This window comes from Ostrinia furnacalis, unplaced genomic scaffold (genome assembly GCF_004193835.3).
Source record: "Ostrinia furnacalis isolate ACB-3 unplaced genomic scaffold, ASM419383v2 OfSCF0858, whole genome shotgun sequence".
NCBI classification, from domain to species: Eukaryota; Metazoa; Arthropoda; class Insecta; order Lepidoptera; family Crambidae; genus Ostrinia; species Ostrinia furnacalis.
This window is the reverse complement of record NW_021131097.1, coordinates 1-15,281: the sequence shown is the minus strand read 5'-3', so window position 1 is coordinate 15,281 and position 15,281 is coordinate 1. Positions and strand designations below refer to the sequence as shown.

The window sequence follows — 15,281 nt, the reverse complement described above, 5'->3', positions numbered from 1 at the left end:
GATCTCAGACATTGAAAGAGACTAGATACGATCAATCATAGGAGCTGTCAAAATTCTGCATCACGTTAGGCTTCAACTACACCAACGCGTGGAGATCGCCTTTGCCGGCTCGATTAGGGTTGCCAGGCGTCTTGGCAGGACATGTTTGGCTTTTTAGGGACTTGTCCGGCCAAATATTGCCTTGTCCGGCCTGTCCGGCTTTTGTTAGGCTTTTTATTTAAGTTGAGCCACATAATCATATGAAACGCACGCATCAGGCTGTTGGTTAGCAACCGATGATTATAGTACTCACTCATGAGCTGACACTAATTGCACCCCCCCCGTCACATGTCCGGCTTTTAGGGTAAAATGTCCGGCCATATGAAGCACAAAGTCCGGCTTTTGTGATTTTGGACCTGGCAACCCTAGGCGCGATCGAAGGCCAATGACAGGTCGCGTGAACTGTCATAGGTCGCGCGACCTGTCATTGGCCCTTGATCGCGCCGGCGATGGCTATCTGCACGCGTTGGTGTGGCTCAAGCTTTAGAGAATGTTTGAGAAATATCAAAGTTTGACATCACTTGTGATCAATTTTCATGAGAGTGATGGTAAATGACCCTCTCATGAAAATTAAATCAATTTCATACACGATTTATTAACGTCCTTTTTATGATAAAATTCAGTCCGGTCTTCTATTGAAAAGAAAATATTTTGCGTACGGCTGTGTGACTTTTCACGAGTAACCTACATTTACGAATTTAATATCTAAGGATGTATGTATTAAAATTATGGTCCAGAAAGCGATTCTTATGACTATAAACGATGCGACAGATAAAAATGCTTATAAATCATGGATATGCTTGTTATATATAGCTTACTAAATGAAGCTTATTGTCGATTATTATTGAAGTTTAAGCGAAAGGCTTAACAGATTTTGTAATTTAACATAACTGAACAAAACACTGTCCTATGTCACCTTAGTTAGGTTTTAATACTTACTACGCTACTCTATAACTAAACCGGGACAAACTAACAAAAGGCAATGGGAAGCTACCACACTATTTTTAACTTTATTAGCTCGGATTAAAGTTCAATATAAAAGTAAATGCGTATACATCACAAAGACGCTGAATAATATTGCCTTTCTAGATTATTGGTGACTATTCTATCATCTACAAACATAGCTTATTAAATAGTCTTCTTTTTAAGCATAAAATAAAGGAGACCGGTTAACAATTAACAGTTAACAGTTTGCCTTGTTTTTTACCTAATAGTTGCTCTTAATTTTATGCAGGTGTTTTATGTTGTCTGTAGACGTATTTGATAGCTTGTTAGGCTGAGTTGCACCAACTAACTATATTATTTCCGTAACTATAACAATAGCCGGTGTTTTTTGTATGGAGTTTGACAGATTTTTGGCGTTTGTCAAAGTTAAAGTAAGATGGTGCAACCCAGCCTTAGTGTCTTAGCTCAATGTTATTTATACTAACAAGAGTTTCATGTCAAGGTATAGGTGAAATAGAATTTCCTTGTAACCTACAGTTCTCACTTAATATAAACTTCAACCACTTACGTTCACTCTAAGCTAGGGGCCAAGAATAGCGGATTGGGCGCTGTGTTCAGGTTAGCAGATTGGAAAGATCGTTTGATGCTAACGTGGGGATATTGCTCACGCCATTCCAGAACCTGGAATAGAGAAAATCAAGTCTTTATGGTCGTTTTTCCTTTAGCAAGCCACTAATAGTTAAAATTGGTGTGGGTTGTCAAATGAAAAATTGCAAAATTAAAAATAAAATAATGTTTATTCACCTGAGATTCGTGTATTTGATCGCAGAAGCTGACATCCAATAGCCGCAGCTCTCGACATTCAGCTAAGATCCTGTAAATTAAAGAAATATATTATATTTAAGTCCAGAAGGAAGTACGTAAACATTTATTTGAGGTCTTTGACCAGTGTATGTTTGAAGTGATGACATAATATGTTACGGAGCCGTGATTTTTTACTACAGACATTATAAGAAGGTTGGTCACCCAAAGGACGACCGGCAGCAACGCTTGCAAGTCCCTATCGCACACTATCCAAGGAACAGCTTGCGAAGAATATCCAAGGTTATTATTATTTACTTACGCGTCACAGATGGCCGGAGTGACCGCCCGAACGCCGAGCAAGTCTAACTGGGCCAGCCTGGGTGCTTTCGGCAGCAACGCTCGCAAGTCCCTATCGCAGACGCCTCATAGTGCTCCAAGGAACAGCTTGCGAATAATATTTAAGGTTATTATTATTTACTCACGCGTCACAGATGTCCGGAGTGACCGCCCGAACGCCGAGCAAGTCTAACTGGGCCAGCCTGGGTGCTTTCGGCAGCAACGCTCGCAAGTCCCTATCGCACACGCCTCGTAGTGTTCCAAGGAACAGCTTGCGAAGAATATCCAAGGTTATTATTATTTACTTACGCGTCACAGATGTCCGGAGTGACCGCTCTAACGCCGAGCAAGTCTAACTGGGCCAGCCTGGGTGCTTTCGGCAGCAACGCTCGCAAGTCTCTATCGCACACGCCACGTAGTGCTCCCATCGAAGAACACCGAAGGTTGTTGTTATTTACTTATGCGTCACAGATGTCCGGAGTGACCGCCCGAACGCCGAGCAAGTCTAACTGGGCCAGCCTGGGTGCTTTCGGCAGCAACGCTCGCAAGTCCCTATCGCACACGCCTCNACGCTCGCAAGTCCCTATCGCACACGCCTCGTAGTGCTCCAAGGAACAGCTTGCGAAGAATATCTAAGGTTATTATTATTTACTCACGCGTCACAGATGTCCGGAGTGACCGCTCTAACGCCGAGCAAGTCTAGCTGGGCCAGCCTGGGTGCTTTCGGCAGCAACGCTCGCAAGTCTCTATCGCACACGCCACGGAGTGCCCCAAGGAATAGTTTGCGAAGTTCTCCGCCTGATAACCACGCTAGCCATTCGCCTGAACCGCCCGCTTGGAGGCTGAAAATGAAATGGATTCTTGTTTATTATTTACTCTATACAAAGAGGACAGTCTCTTTTGTGAAACCCTTAGAAAAAATAAAAATGGTCCTTCGAGCCGGTATATAGCAAAAAGTAATAACCGTTATAGATAGCAGATTCATATTCATTTATTGCATCTTGTTGTACAATTAGGTAGTAAAAATAAATATATCTCGCAGTTTATTAGACTACAAACAATATCTGCGTTTACAGAGAGTAAGCAACTCTAATTCTTTGGTGAAACTTCTATACCTTAAGATGATCCTTCGAGCCGGATATTTAGTGAGCAAGAAGTAACGATGTCTGTATGCTACACGCAATTATAGTTAGCTGGCAAAGCCTTTTTCAACCAATGCTACTCATTAACTGAGTAAAAAGCACTCCCTTTCCACCCTTCGATCGACGAAGAATATTACAATTTCAAGTAATGTTACATACCACCAGCCAACATCCAGTTCCTGCAAATTCCTGCAGTTTCCAAGCGCCCTGATTCCGTTCGGAGTTAGCGAGTACGACTTCCAGAAGTCAACTGAAATCAGGTCAGGGCAATTTGCACCTAACTCCATCGCCACTTCGTCCATTGCTGATATCATTTTGCATGAACCTGAAAATTGTATGTTAAAAATTAGTTAGGCTTGGACTTCTGGTCAAAGTCGTGGGAAGTACTTGGATACGGACAGCACAGGAACGATGGTTATTGAAATCCTTGGGGGAAGCTTTTGTCCAGCAGTGAACATAATTTACAAACATATCTCTATTAGTGAGAAAGACACGGTTTAGAAATCTCAAGTTGTAGAGATAAACTGATTGACTTGACTCACACAACCAAAGTCAGTCGACAAACCACAGGCAGTGTTCGCTCTTGTAGATGTGCGAACAACACCACCTTTGTCTAAATATTTATAACTCAAAGGTTGACTGACTGATTGACATAGTGATCTATCAACGCACAGACCAAATCACTGGACGGATCGGGCTGAAATTTGGCATGCAGGTATATGTTATGACGTAGGCATTCGCTAAGGATTTTACGAAACTCCACCCCTAAGGGGGTAAAAAGGGATCCACGCGTACGAAGTCGCGGGCGGCCGCTAGTTGCATGTATAAGAGCATACAAAATAAATAATACATTAAATCTATAGAAATAAGAAACAAAATCCAATGCGTACCAACATTAAGATGCTGCAGCCCCGGATTAGATCTGATAATAGCCACCGCTGCAGAAGTTGTTATATTAGTTCTGTATAGATCCAGGCGTTTCAGCTTCTTCAAGGCAGAGAGGCACATCCAGTCTGTACAGCCAACGACAGACCGCAGACAGAGTTCTGTAATTCAAAGTTAAAGATTAGAATAAAATATGAAATAATTCAAAATGGCCAGTATTCATGTCTTGTGGTCGCCAGACAAAAACAGTCTTTGTTTTTGTAGTATAATATCTAAATTTGCATGTACGCTTCATGACCCAATGACAAGTAGAGTTCGAATATTACATACTGATACACACTTTAACCCGCCTGCCAAGCGTGGGGATTATGGCAAAACCCTCTACTATAGTGGAGGAGGCTCATAGTCCAGCAGTGGACTGTAAAGGGCTATTGATGATGACACACTTTAAACATTAGCTACAGACTATGGTAAGTACTTGCGAATAGAATAATCAAAAATAATATAGCAACGTCATTATGGTAAATGAGAATAGAAACAATATCAAGTATTGCCTATACACCGTGTTACTTTGCATTCTTGCCATATTCACAGAGATAAAAGTAGGGACCAATACCTATTATTTAAGATAAACATGAGACTCCCATAAAGAAAGTACACTGAGTTTTTAGTAAATTTGGTTTTGCAGTACAAATTGGAATAAACCAATTTTGTCTCGCACTTTCTACAGGTGCAAGTGGAATAAACCTAATGGGCGTGGCCTAGTTCTTATTAATCTGTGATGTTTATGGCTCTGGGTACCAGCCTTTTTATCCGGTCATAATAATTATTTTAAAATACTCTTCAGTTGATTTTAGATTTTCCTTTCTACTCTCAGATTCTACTTTACGGGTTTAGAACCGTCAAAAATAGGTACGTAATAATATTAGGCTTTTAATTAATTTATAAATTGTTCCCTATTTTTACAAATTAATAAATTAAGTATGAAATGAAATCACCTTATTCACAATTAATCATTTATTTATGAGTTCCTACTTACAAAGTTTACGTACTGCGAAGCAAGTATTCAAAGTGTCCTCCGTTCTGATGAAGGCACAGTCTGGCACGGCGAAGCGTAGGTATTTCGCTTTAGTTTTCGCAACACATAAACGTTTTGTCTCACAGTTTCGCTGAAACAATCCTTTCACGTAACACGTTTACACTTTTTATCTCTTCTGCGCATACCAGGTCATTTCAAGTCCATTGGTGTTAGGTCCGAGGATCGTGGTGGCCAAGCTACTGGACCCCTTCGTCCAATCCACTGTTCACCAAACGTATTATTCGCGCACTTGACGTCCTTATTGTGGGGGAGCACCATCCTGCTGCTAGTAGAGCATTAAAATTTGGTGTAACGCTAAGGGTACGTCATCAAGCATTTCGTTTAAGTCGTCTTGCAGACACTCCAAGCACCATTTTGATTAAATTATTCGTTGTTTGAATGTATGTACACTTCAGTCATTTTTGTATTATTTATAACGTGATTTTTGTGATTGATGGATTTCTCAGTTTTTTACAAGTGTCAAAAAGACATTTTAAAGACAATAGATTGCAATAGATATTTCAAAATACAATAAAAAGTAAAAAAGTCTCCATCGCCATCGCTAACAAGTGATGTGCTTGCGTTACGATAGTTAGTGATGTGTTTAACAGATTGTCGATAAAATAAAATGTTCAAAATTAAAAATCAAAATTTTCGGGCATTATTTTTTAACGGATTTGTGTTCAGTATCAGTAATATAGTTACCTCTGTAAATATGGCAAGAATGCAAAGTAACACCCTGTATAAGTTTCATACCTGTGGTAAAACCCTTTACACATTTTTACTGGCAAAAAAATAAAGTTCTTTAAATTGAATATCTGAGTCTTAAGGATTTGCCACATTCTATAAGTTCTGAAGTTCATACATAATGCGGACTGCGTTTACTTTGACGCAGACCGCATCCAGTGTGACAGATCCTTTACTGACGAATTAATCAATATTATTTATTCTGTATAAATCATGAAGTAAAACATTCAAAGTAATACGAAGCATTTCATATTCAACATCTTTGAATCAGATCGTTGGTATTATTTAGAAAATGTTTTCATTCTGTACCTACTACAATATCCACAGAGTAATCTAATATTGGATTTCCACAAAAACGGTCCTGCGCCGCTCGCATCCAGGTACCTCCCGCGACCCTCACCAGATCGTCGGTCCACCTAGTGGGAGGCCTGCTAACGCCACGTCTTCCGGTTCATGGTCGCCACTCAAGAACTTTCCTGCCCCAGCGGCCATCAGCTCTACGAGCTTGTGCTCAGCCCACTGCCACTTGATTTTAGCGATTCTGCGGGCTATGTCCGTCACTTTGGTTCTCCTACGGATCTCTTCATTTCTGATTCGATCACGCAGGGAAACTCCGAGCATAGCACGCTCCGTCACCCTTTGGGTGACCTTGAGCCTTCATATGAGGCCCATAGTAAGCGACCACGTCTCAAGTCCGTATACTATCACTGGCAACACACACTGGTCAAAGACTTTTGACTTGAGGTCTTTGTGGAAATCATTGGGGGATGCCTTTATCCAGCAGGGGAGGTCTTTCGGCTCAAACGAACGAACGAATCTAATACTGACAAAAACCAAATAGCAACAAAGACAACAAATATTTAACTAACCTTGTAAACTAGTAGAAGTGTCAATAATAGCTCTTAGCACCGAGTTATCAACGAATTTGCAGCAATTCATCCTAAGATGTGTTAATTCCGCCCCACTGTCTCGTAGCAAACTGTGAAACAATGTTACCTTGATTTAAATATAATAATCAAAACAAAAATTGCAATGGGTCTAAAATGTACATTTTATATATCACTAGGTTTAGGACGCGGCTTTGCCCTCGTAAAATTTTGTCTGTCACAGAGAAAATATATAGACTTTATCGTGCTACAATATTTCAAAAACCGGGGTAAATACCATCCCATGTCCTTGGCCATAACTGAAACTATGTCTGTACCTTTCACCAAAATCGTGAAGCGTGAAAGCGTTACAGACAGTATTACAGACGTAGAGAAGCAAATATCCCTAATATTTGGTTCACACTATGTTTGTCTGGACTTATTATGAAGCAGATAAGAAACATACAATTTCCTCGGTATTTTAGACCCACTGGCCCCTAATCATATTGCGTTTTAACTTTGAAAATAACAATGTAAAACACCATGAACTCATCAATATAAGCTACATAATGTGTCGACAATTAAACTAGCAATCATAGAAACGCAATTTGCAAAGGCATTGTTTTTTTTTTTTTGTGGCCACGTTTGTCTCCAAAACCGGCCATGTTGCGACTATTCCTCTTGGGGGACAAAGAACGGTTAATGCAGAATGGTATGCTAGCATTTGTTTGCCACAGGTCGTTTCTGAACTCCGTAAAGAGAACTGCAACCGCCGCATCATCCTCCATCACGACAATGCGAGTTCTCACACCGCGCACTGAACAAAAGAGTTTTTAGAGCAAGAAAACATAGAATTATTAGTCCATCCGCCGTACAGCCCCGACCTAAGCCCTAATGATTTCTATATTTTCCCTAAAATAAAGAATAAATTGCGTGGTCAGAGATTTTCATCACCTGAAGAAGCTGTGGACGCCTACAAAACGGTCATTTTGGAGACCCAAACTTCCGAATGCAATGGTTGCTTCAATGATTGGTTTCGTGTATAGAAAAAATGTGTCAAATATCGCGGAGAATACTTTAAAAAGCAATAAATACATTTTTAAATACACTCGACATCAAATAAATCGCACCTCCCGCGACAAGCATTTTCAAACGTATGCATCCCTACTTCCCACCAATATTGGCACCATTTAAAAGCCTAGTTCTAACCTTCATTTCATTAAAGGAAAGGTTTTTACCCCAAAAATGTGTCTTTAGAAGGATCCAGAGTCACTTCTTCAAAAAATAGGTAGTTACGCTAGAGCCAACTTTTATGGCAATAAAACTGTTAAGTTGGGATTAATCGCTATCCATCTGTTAAAGAGGACACGTGAGATCATTATTTGGTTTTATAACCATAAAAATTGGTCTCATTGATCCCATGGGTGGGCCCAAAGTGAGGTATTTTTTCAAGTCACATTTATGGTATATAGCTTTCCGCCCGCGGCTTCGCCCGCGTGGAATTTTTCTGTCACAGAAAAACTTTATCGCGCGCGTCCCTGTCTCAAAAACCGGGATAAAAACTATCCTATGTTCTTTCCCGGGACTCAAACTATCTCTATGCCAAATTTCATCAAAATCGGTTGCGAGGTTTAAGCGGGAAAGCGTGACAGACAGACAGACAGACAGACAGAGTTACTTTCGCATTTATAATATTAGTTGGGATGTTAATCATTTATTAAGAAACTAGCTGACCCGGCGAACTTCGTACCGCCTTAGCGTAGAGATTTTCTTAATATTTTTTTCCGTAAGAACCATCCTTGGACTTCCACAAACATTAAAAAAAAAGAATTATCGAAATCGGTTCAGCCGTTCACACGTGATGCCGTGACAACGCGAAACGGGTTTCATTTTTATATATATAGATTAAATGTGTTTTTCTGTAAGGATATTTATTGAGCTTTCAAATAACACCAATATTGTTGGGGTACTATGATTGTGTCAGAAGAAAATCGTTAAAGTTCGCGTCGCGGAAGGTGCGGTTTATTTGATGTTGAGTATAGTAATGTTCTTTCACTTCCTTGATTCCCGAAATTTTCAGTGCCGCCCTCGTATACTATGTTATAACTGTCGCAGAATCTATAAAAATATTGAGTAAATAGACACCCGAATGGAGGCCAAGTCACGGTAAATGTAACGACCCACCATTGTCATAATTTATTTTTATTTTTTTGTTTTATATGATGTCATACAAAAAGTGCATTTAAGCACCCAGAACGGATCAGACATTTTTATCATGCTGTATAATGAATTGAACAATTATAATTTAATTTACATGCTATTCTATGATTCCAAACAAACCACTTTATCTCGAAATTAAACGGGTTTAATTTAACCTTTATTCTCTAAACTGGTTTAAAAAAAAGAGTCATCGAGACGTTCGAAATAGGAATCGATTGTAAAAAAAAACGTTTAATGTGTCTGCTTTTTTTAGTCTTTAAAGTGCAACTTATTTTGCTCAAAACGAGTAACTTTTAAATAAGACTATTATTTAAATACGCTTATCGTATTTATTTGCATAATCCTTTGTAAAACAGTCAGCTATATGTTATTTAAGATGGATTTTTTTGCCAAAAATAGTCTTGTTTTGAAGAACATAAGATTCAATGTTCGAGACCTTGAGGCATTCACGTGAGGCTATGAGATAATGAGCATTATCAGACATAGTCATAAGGTCAAAAAAGTTGGCAACTAATCAATGACGGAGATATTATCATAACAATGGAACATGTCAAGACTTTATAATCGCGGAATACCACTCACTGATTTATCACGAAATCTCAGAAACTATAAAAGATAACACCTACAGACTTGAAAGTTAGGTAGGTTCCTTATAGGACTACTTTTACGAAACTCCACCCCTGAGGGGGTAAAACGGGGTCCACGCTTACAAAGTCGCGGGCGGCGGCCGCTAGTAATAATCTAAAGTTACAACAATGTAAAGGCATAAGACCGGGAAAAGACCCAATCCATAAAAATATGAACTTCACAATCCGATCAACCTTTGTAGCGATATGAAATCACCTTATTTCCACATAATACTGACTCTTGTAATATCCATTAGAAATAAATGAAATGTAATACACACGTGTAGTTGAATGTCAAGGACACAGTCCAAACAATGTCGAAACGAATTCCCAAATAAAGCGGATCCACGTGACAGAAGTTTCCATCTAATACAAATACAGACGACGCTAAAAACGGCGGCATCTTATGTAGTTGTATTAGGATCTGTTTTGCAAATAATATTTATAATTTTACAAGCTGTTGACGGTACATAATGAATGAATATTATCATACTTCAATCCACTGTTAGTCATCAATGCATGCCTCTGGCTTCGGTCCTATTAACTTCCAACCACAGATATGGATTAGAGTAGATACAGCAAGTTGCNCAAGTTGCTAGTCAAAGCGTGCCATTCCGATATGTCCAAATGGACATACATGGTCGAGTGATGTTCATGTAATCCGATTACAACAATCGGATACGATGATTTTACGAGGACAGTAGTACGAACACGGTAGAGAGAAGAAATTATTTACGGATTGAGAATTGTAATTAACAGCAACGAGTAACAAATATGTAATTAATTAGAATAAAGTAGCAGAAGAAGAATTATAAAACAAGTTAGATCAGTGATCGCGGAATACAGAGTGCACTGTATAACGTCGAAATATACAAATCAAGAAGTTAGGTCAGTGATCGCAGTATTCACTATTACTACTATGTATGTATACGACGCCCGAGATTTTGTCGTTTAGAAATATCTTCAAAACTAGGTACCTGACTTAGCTTTATGAAAAAAAAAAAACGTATTGGCAAAACTACGCATTTTTACATTTAAAAATAAAAAGCTTGAGTAAAATAGTCTTTATTTTATGAAAGTAGGTCATTTACTTACTAGGATATTTAAAAGTATGGAATTAAGTATGAATTACTAGTAGTACTATTTAACATAATGGAATAACTATCATTACTTTCATAAACATTAGGCACAACAAAAATATTATTTGCAAATTAATAATGTAGAATTGTAGAATAACGTCTACCGCTACAAAATCATTTATAAATATAACAAAATATCAGTTTTATCGGAATTAATTAATTTTTGAATCGAGTCACACGATATCATTCGATGACTTTTCGCATGCAGTACGATGATACGATTACTTTTACGTTGCGGCAATCACTAAAATTCGCTAAAATGACACTAATGACGTTTAAAAAGTGGCACGCTCGGCTTCATACAAATTTTGACACATGCTGCATCTATCCTTATCTGTGCTTCCAACCAATGCGAATTGATTGGGTAGTATTTTGAAATTTTTTATAAAACAATAAGTGTGTACATCAAAAGAAGCAAAACTTATTTTGTTGCTTGTTGGATTTCGGAATAATTTATTCATAAGTTAAACTTCGGATCGGTCGTCGTGGAAATCGTTGGGGGAGGCCTTTGTCCAGCAGTGGACGTCTTTCGGCTGAAACGAAGTTAAGCTTAAAAGCTATCCAAAAATTTAAAAACCTAAATTCATAGTTTATGTTACGAAACGAAAACTAAGGCGAACTTAGTTGATTCTTTCCTAGTCAACCTTTGATTCTATTCTCACCTGTGACTGCACACAATGCCAATATGGCCGAAGATCGATGCTGCGATACAGAATGGAATCCGATGCGAGCCTGTTGAAGTGCCTGTTCACTTGAGCGCATCGGCACAACGACTGTATGTCCAAATACTTCATCACGCATAGTATTGTTTCATCCTGGAAAATAAATCAATGTATGAGTAGCACCCAAACTATGCCGTTTTATTTAGCACTCTTCGGAGTAAACCCATCCCTCATCAGCATAGCATACATTTAAAGTGAGGACACCATAATTATGATCATTTCATGTTGTGCATATCGTAACGAGGAAATTACTATGAGCGATTTTTCGGCGAACCGTACATTTAGTACCCACTACAGGAACACGACCCTCTATTATCACCTTCGATTTCATTTGACAAAAACGTAGAATGTTAAACGGCGTGCGAACTACAATCTGATGGAGTTAACTACAAGCGCATCTGGCGGCCGTGACGTCACATTGACGCTCTATAGTCTATCCAAAATAGCTTGATTAGAATGACAGCTGTCAAACGAATGTGACTAGTGATGGGTATGTTTCGTACGGTTCACATAGATGTATCGATAAGTTTTCGAAAAAATGATATAAAAAAATGCACCCAATTTTTCTTCATATCTTTATTCATAAAAATGACAATTATAATTTAAATTTAAAGACAGTAAAATTTAAAATTCATGTCAAGGGTGTACAACCTAAGTCGTAGTCATTATCATCAGTGTTCTTCGGTGGATTTTTCCTCTCGCTAGAGGGCTGTGGGCATCTCTTCTAGAGCAACGGTGCTATAAATACCCAAAAAATTACCGGTGATTAATTTCCGATGTTTGATTATTTAATAATGAAATGTTTTTTTCATTTTTAATAGTGAACATTTAGAAAAACTTATAACTTGACTTAAATATGTTAAAAAATTTGTTAGAAAAAAATTTAGTTCAATATGTTAAAAAAATAGTTTTAATTTAATATGACATTTGTCGATATGTCCCATCACTAACATTTTTGTAACTCGAGATAACCTTGTAGAGACGTCGTTAATACTCTAGCTTGATTTTTATAATTTCGAATTACTACTTATTGGTGTAATTTAACGCTGCATTTACACGAAATTAACATTTTTATTGGAAGCACTGTCGTCAAAAATATTGTTTGTAGGTCAGACGTGAATTATTTCTTGTCCTCCAATATTTAGCTCTCATTGATCGCTACTACAAAGTTATGTCGTTACTTTTGAGGGCAGCTGTCATTCTAATCAAGCTATATTGGATAGACTATAGTACGAGAGCGAGGGTTAGCTCGATCGGGTTGTAGTAACATGACTATCATCGCGTGAATGTTTCGCAAAATGTTGCGCAACTCTGTGTGGAATGGGCATTGTTGTCGTATCACGTAATAGATACTGGATACATTTTTTCCCTAGTGTATTTCAGGCTAGTCAGATAAAACTACAGATTTATACACAAAATTAATTCAGCCGTAAAACAATCTTATCGCAATACACACTTGTTCTGCAAATTATAGCAAAATTGCGATGTAAAACACGCAAAACCTCATAAAAAATATAATAAAGTTTTCCTACTTAAAAACATTCGTAGAAACGTGAAGAATGTTTTATACTAAGACCTATGGTGACACGACTGAGTTACCGTAGGTCAGGGTTGGCGCGCTTCCACCAGAGGATTTATTACCGTGCATCATAGACGTCAAATAGTTTATGATTACTGCTGTCTAGATATAAATAGAGATGTCCGGCGTATGTCTAGATATAAACAGATTGTTAGTGGGAGGGGCGATCCTAAACGACATAATGGGTCATACAGGGTGTTTGAGATGGGTAACTTAGTTTTTTCACTATCCGGTCATTTAGTTTCCTCTGCAAGAACATGAGAACACGACCCTCTCGACGCCAGAGAAAAAATAAGAATTTGGCCTTTCTTCCCCACCCTGACCAGACGGGTTGGTGAGGCCTTATATTCACATTTTCTTATTTAGTCGAATGGTACGACATCCACGAGAAGAATGGGGGTAGTCCTATTCTACCCAACCTGAATCTCATTAGTAGGTGAGAGTTAGGCCCGTATTCACAAACATTACTATGAGGTCTCACAGTGCACGTGGACGCACAGGGTGACACACGAACCAATCACAAAGCTCTATTCGACGCTGTGCGTTCGATTTTCTGCTTCACTTAAGCAAGCATCGTTTGTGAATACGGGCGTAAGGCCCGGTTTCCACTTAAGCGAAGAGGAAAAGACACAAGAAGAGATGTGTTTTGTACAAGCAATCAGATTTCGGTATTCCCACATCTCCTCTCCACTCAGCTTCGTTCGGAAGTATTGAAAAGACATCTCTAATCTCCTGTCCACTTTGGTAGAAACCGGGCCTTAAGAAGTTTACATTTATTTAAATAAGTAATCTACATTACAATATAACCCTTAAAACTTACCGGCAGCTTCTGGAAATCCCCTAACGGTGGGCCCGTGTCAATACGGTTCAAGTTCGCGGCTACGGTCGGCGGGACCACGGCCTCGTGAAGATTCGACGCCATGATCCGATTGAGCAACTGGCCTGCGAACAAAGGCGCTTGTGTAATGTTGATTGTGATGTGAGGAAGAATCGTCGGCTAATTAGTGATGTGTGTAACAAGATAGAGTAAGCAATGACGTGGAATTAGAAAGGAGTTTTTTTTATATCTATTCACATTGTTTAAGTATATTATTTAAAATGTATTTGCCAGATACTGAAAGCGTGAGACGTAATGGGGCGAATACTTTACTAGTGGAAACAATGCAATCTTTTCATTATATTTCATATAGTACCTAGATCCACTTTAGGTACTATATTTTCTATATTTTCTAAAGCACTTTTAATGCATTAATGTAAATAATAAATTAAAATAAATTTACAAACGCACTTATAAACTGGCGTGTTTATTTAAAAATTAAATGTAAAAGATAAAAAGAGCGAAATAAAATTGTTCACCGGAGAATAATAACAAAAGAACACAGCAAATATTTAAATGTTTTCTGTTATCTTTTTCTGCAACGACCTTTTTAGTAAAAAAAAAAAAAAACAAAACACGGCAGTAAACAACGATGCAATTAAAAATGCAATCGAAGACCGGCCCGTGTTGTTGTTATGTAAACGCAGCCTTGAACGTGATCTCGTGATCGCTATCGTTAACGCTACAGCAATCGAGAAGCGATAATTTATTTTTAAAATTCTATGTTTAAAAAATTACAAACACTTAAAAATAGAATGCTAATCTTTTGCCTTAATCTCCGCTATAACGTAAAAAAAAAGAACTTAAGATAAACCTATTTGATAGAAAAGGGAGTAATTTTGCTTTAATGAGGATGAAAAGATCAGAAATCATAAAAAAATAGAAAAGTCCAGCTGTTAAATATTTTATAGAGGAGTCTAGCTGTCTCACAAATAGAGTAGTATGTAATTTTGTATTGACCGATAGCAACTTAACGACTATCGGCTCTACCAAGGAGTTCCAACACCATCAATTTTGAGTTCTAACTGAGTCCCTTCTTCTTTTCTTAAGTGATACAATAATCCAAGCATTTTAACACAACTAAGTATTACGACAACTAGGCGTGAGAAACATTAATTGGTAAGTTTTACACGCAAACTTACATTTTCGTTCCGTATTTCCGTACGTTCCATAAGTTACTGAATATTAATGGTAGTTAGGTAAAAAACTCAACCTTGGCCTAATGGGCGATTGTCTATTTATTGCTTAGCATTAACTATCGATTTGCGTCATTTTA

The 15,281-nt window shown here is 38.2% G+C and overlaps 1 protein-coding gene across 1 annotated transcript; it reads right to left on the bottom strand.

The window, feature by feature from the left end:
- Nucleotides 1-1,288: 1,288 nt before the first annotated feature.
- Nucleotides 1,289-14,125, bottom strand: LOC114350257 (F-box/LRR-repeat protein 4-like; the record flags this gene model as incomplete). Its single annotated transcript, XM_028300975.1, has 8 exons — nt 1,289-1,665; nt 1,789-1,858; nt 2,781-2,966; nt 3,426-3,591; nt 4,157-4,312; nt 6,846-6,972; nt 11,490-11,642; nt 13,949-14,125. Coding segments are annotated over 8 exons (1,146 nt in total), but the record flags the coding sequence as incomplete, so codon positions are not given.
- Between the last annotated feature and the right edge of the window lie 1,156 nt (nt 14,126-15,281).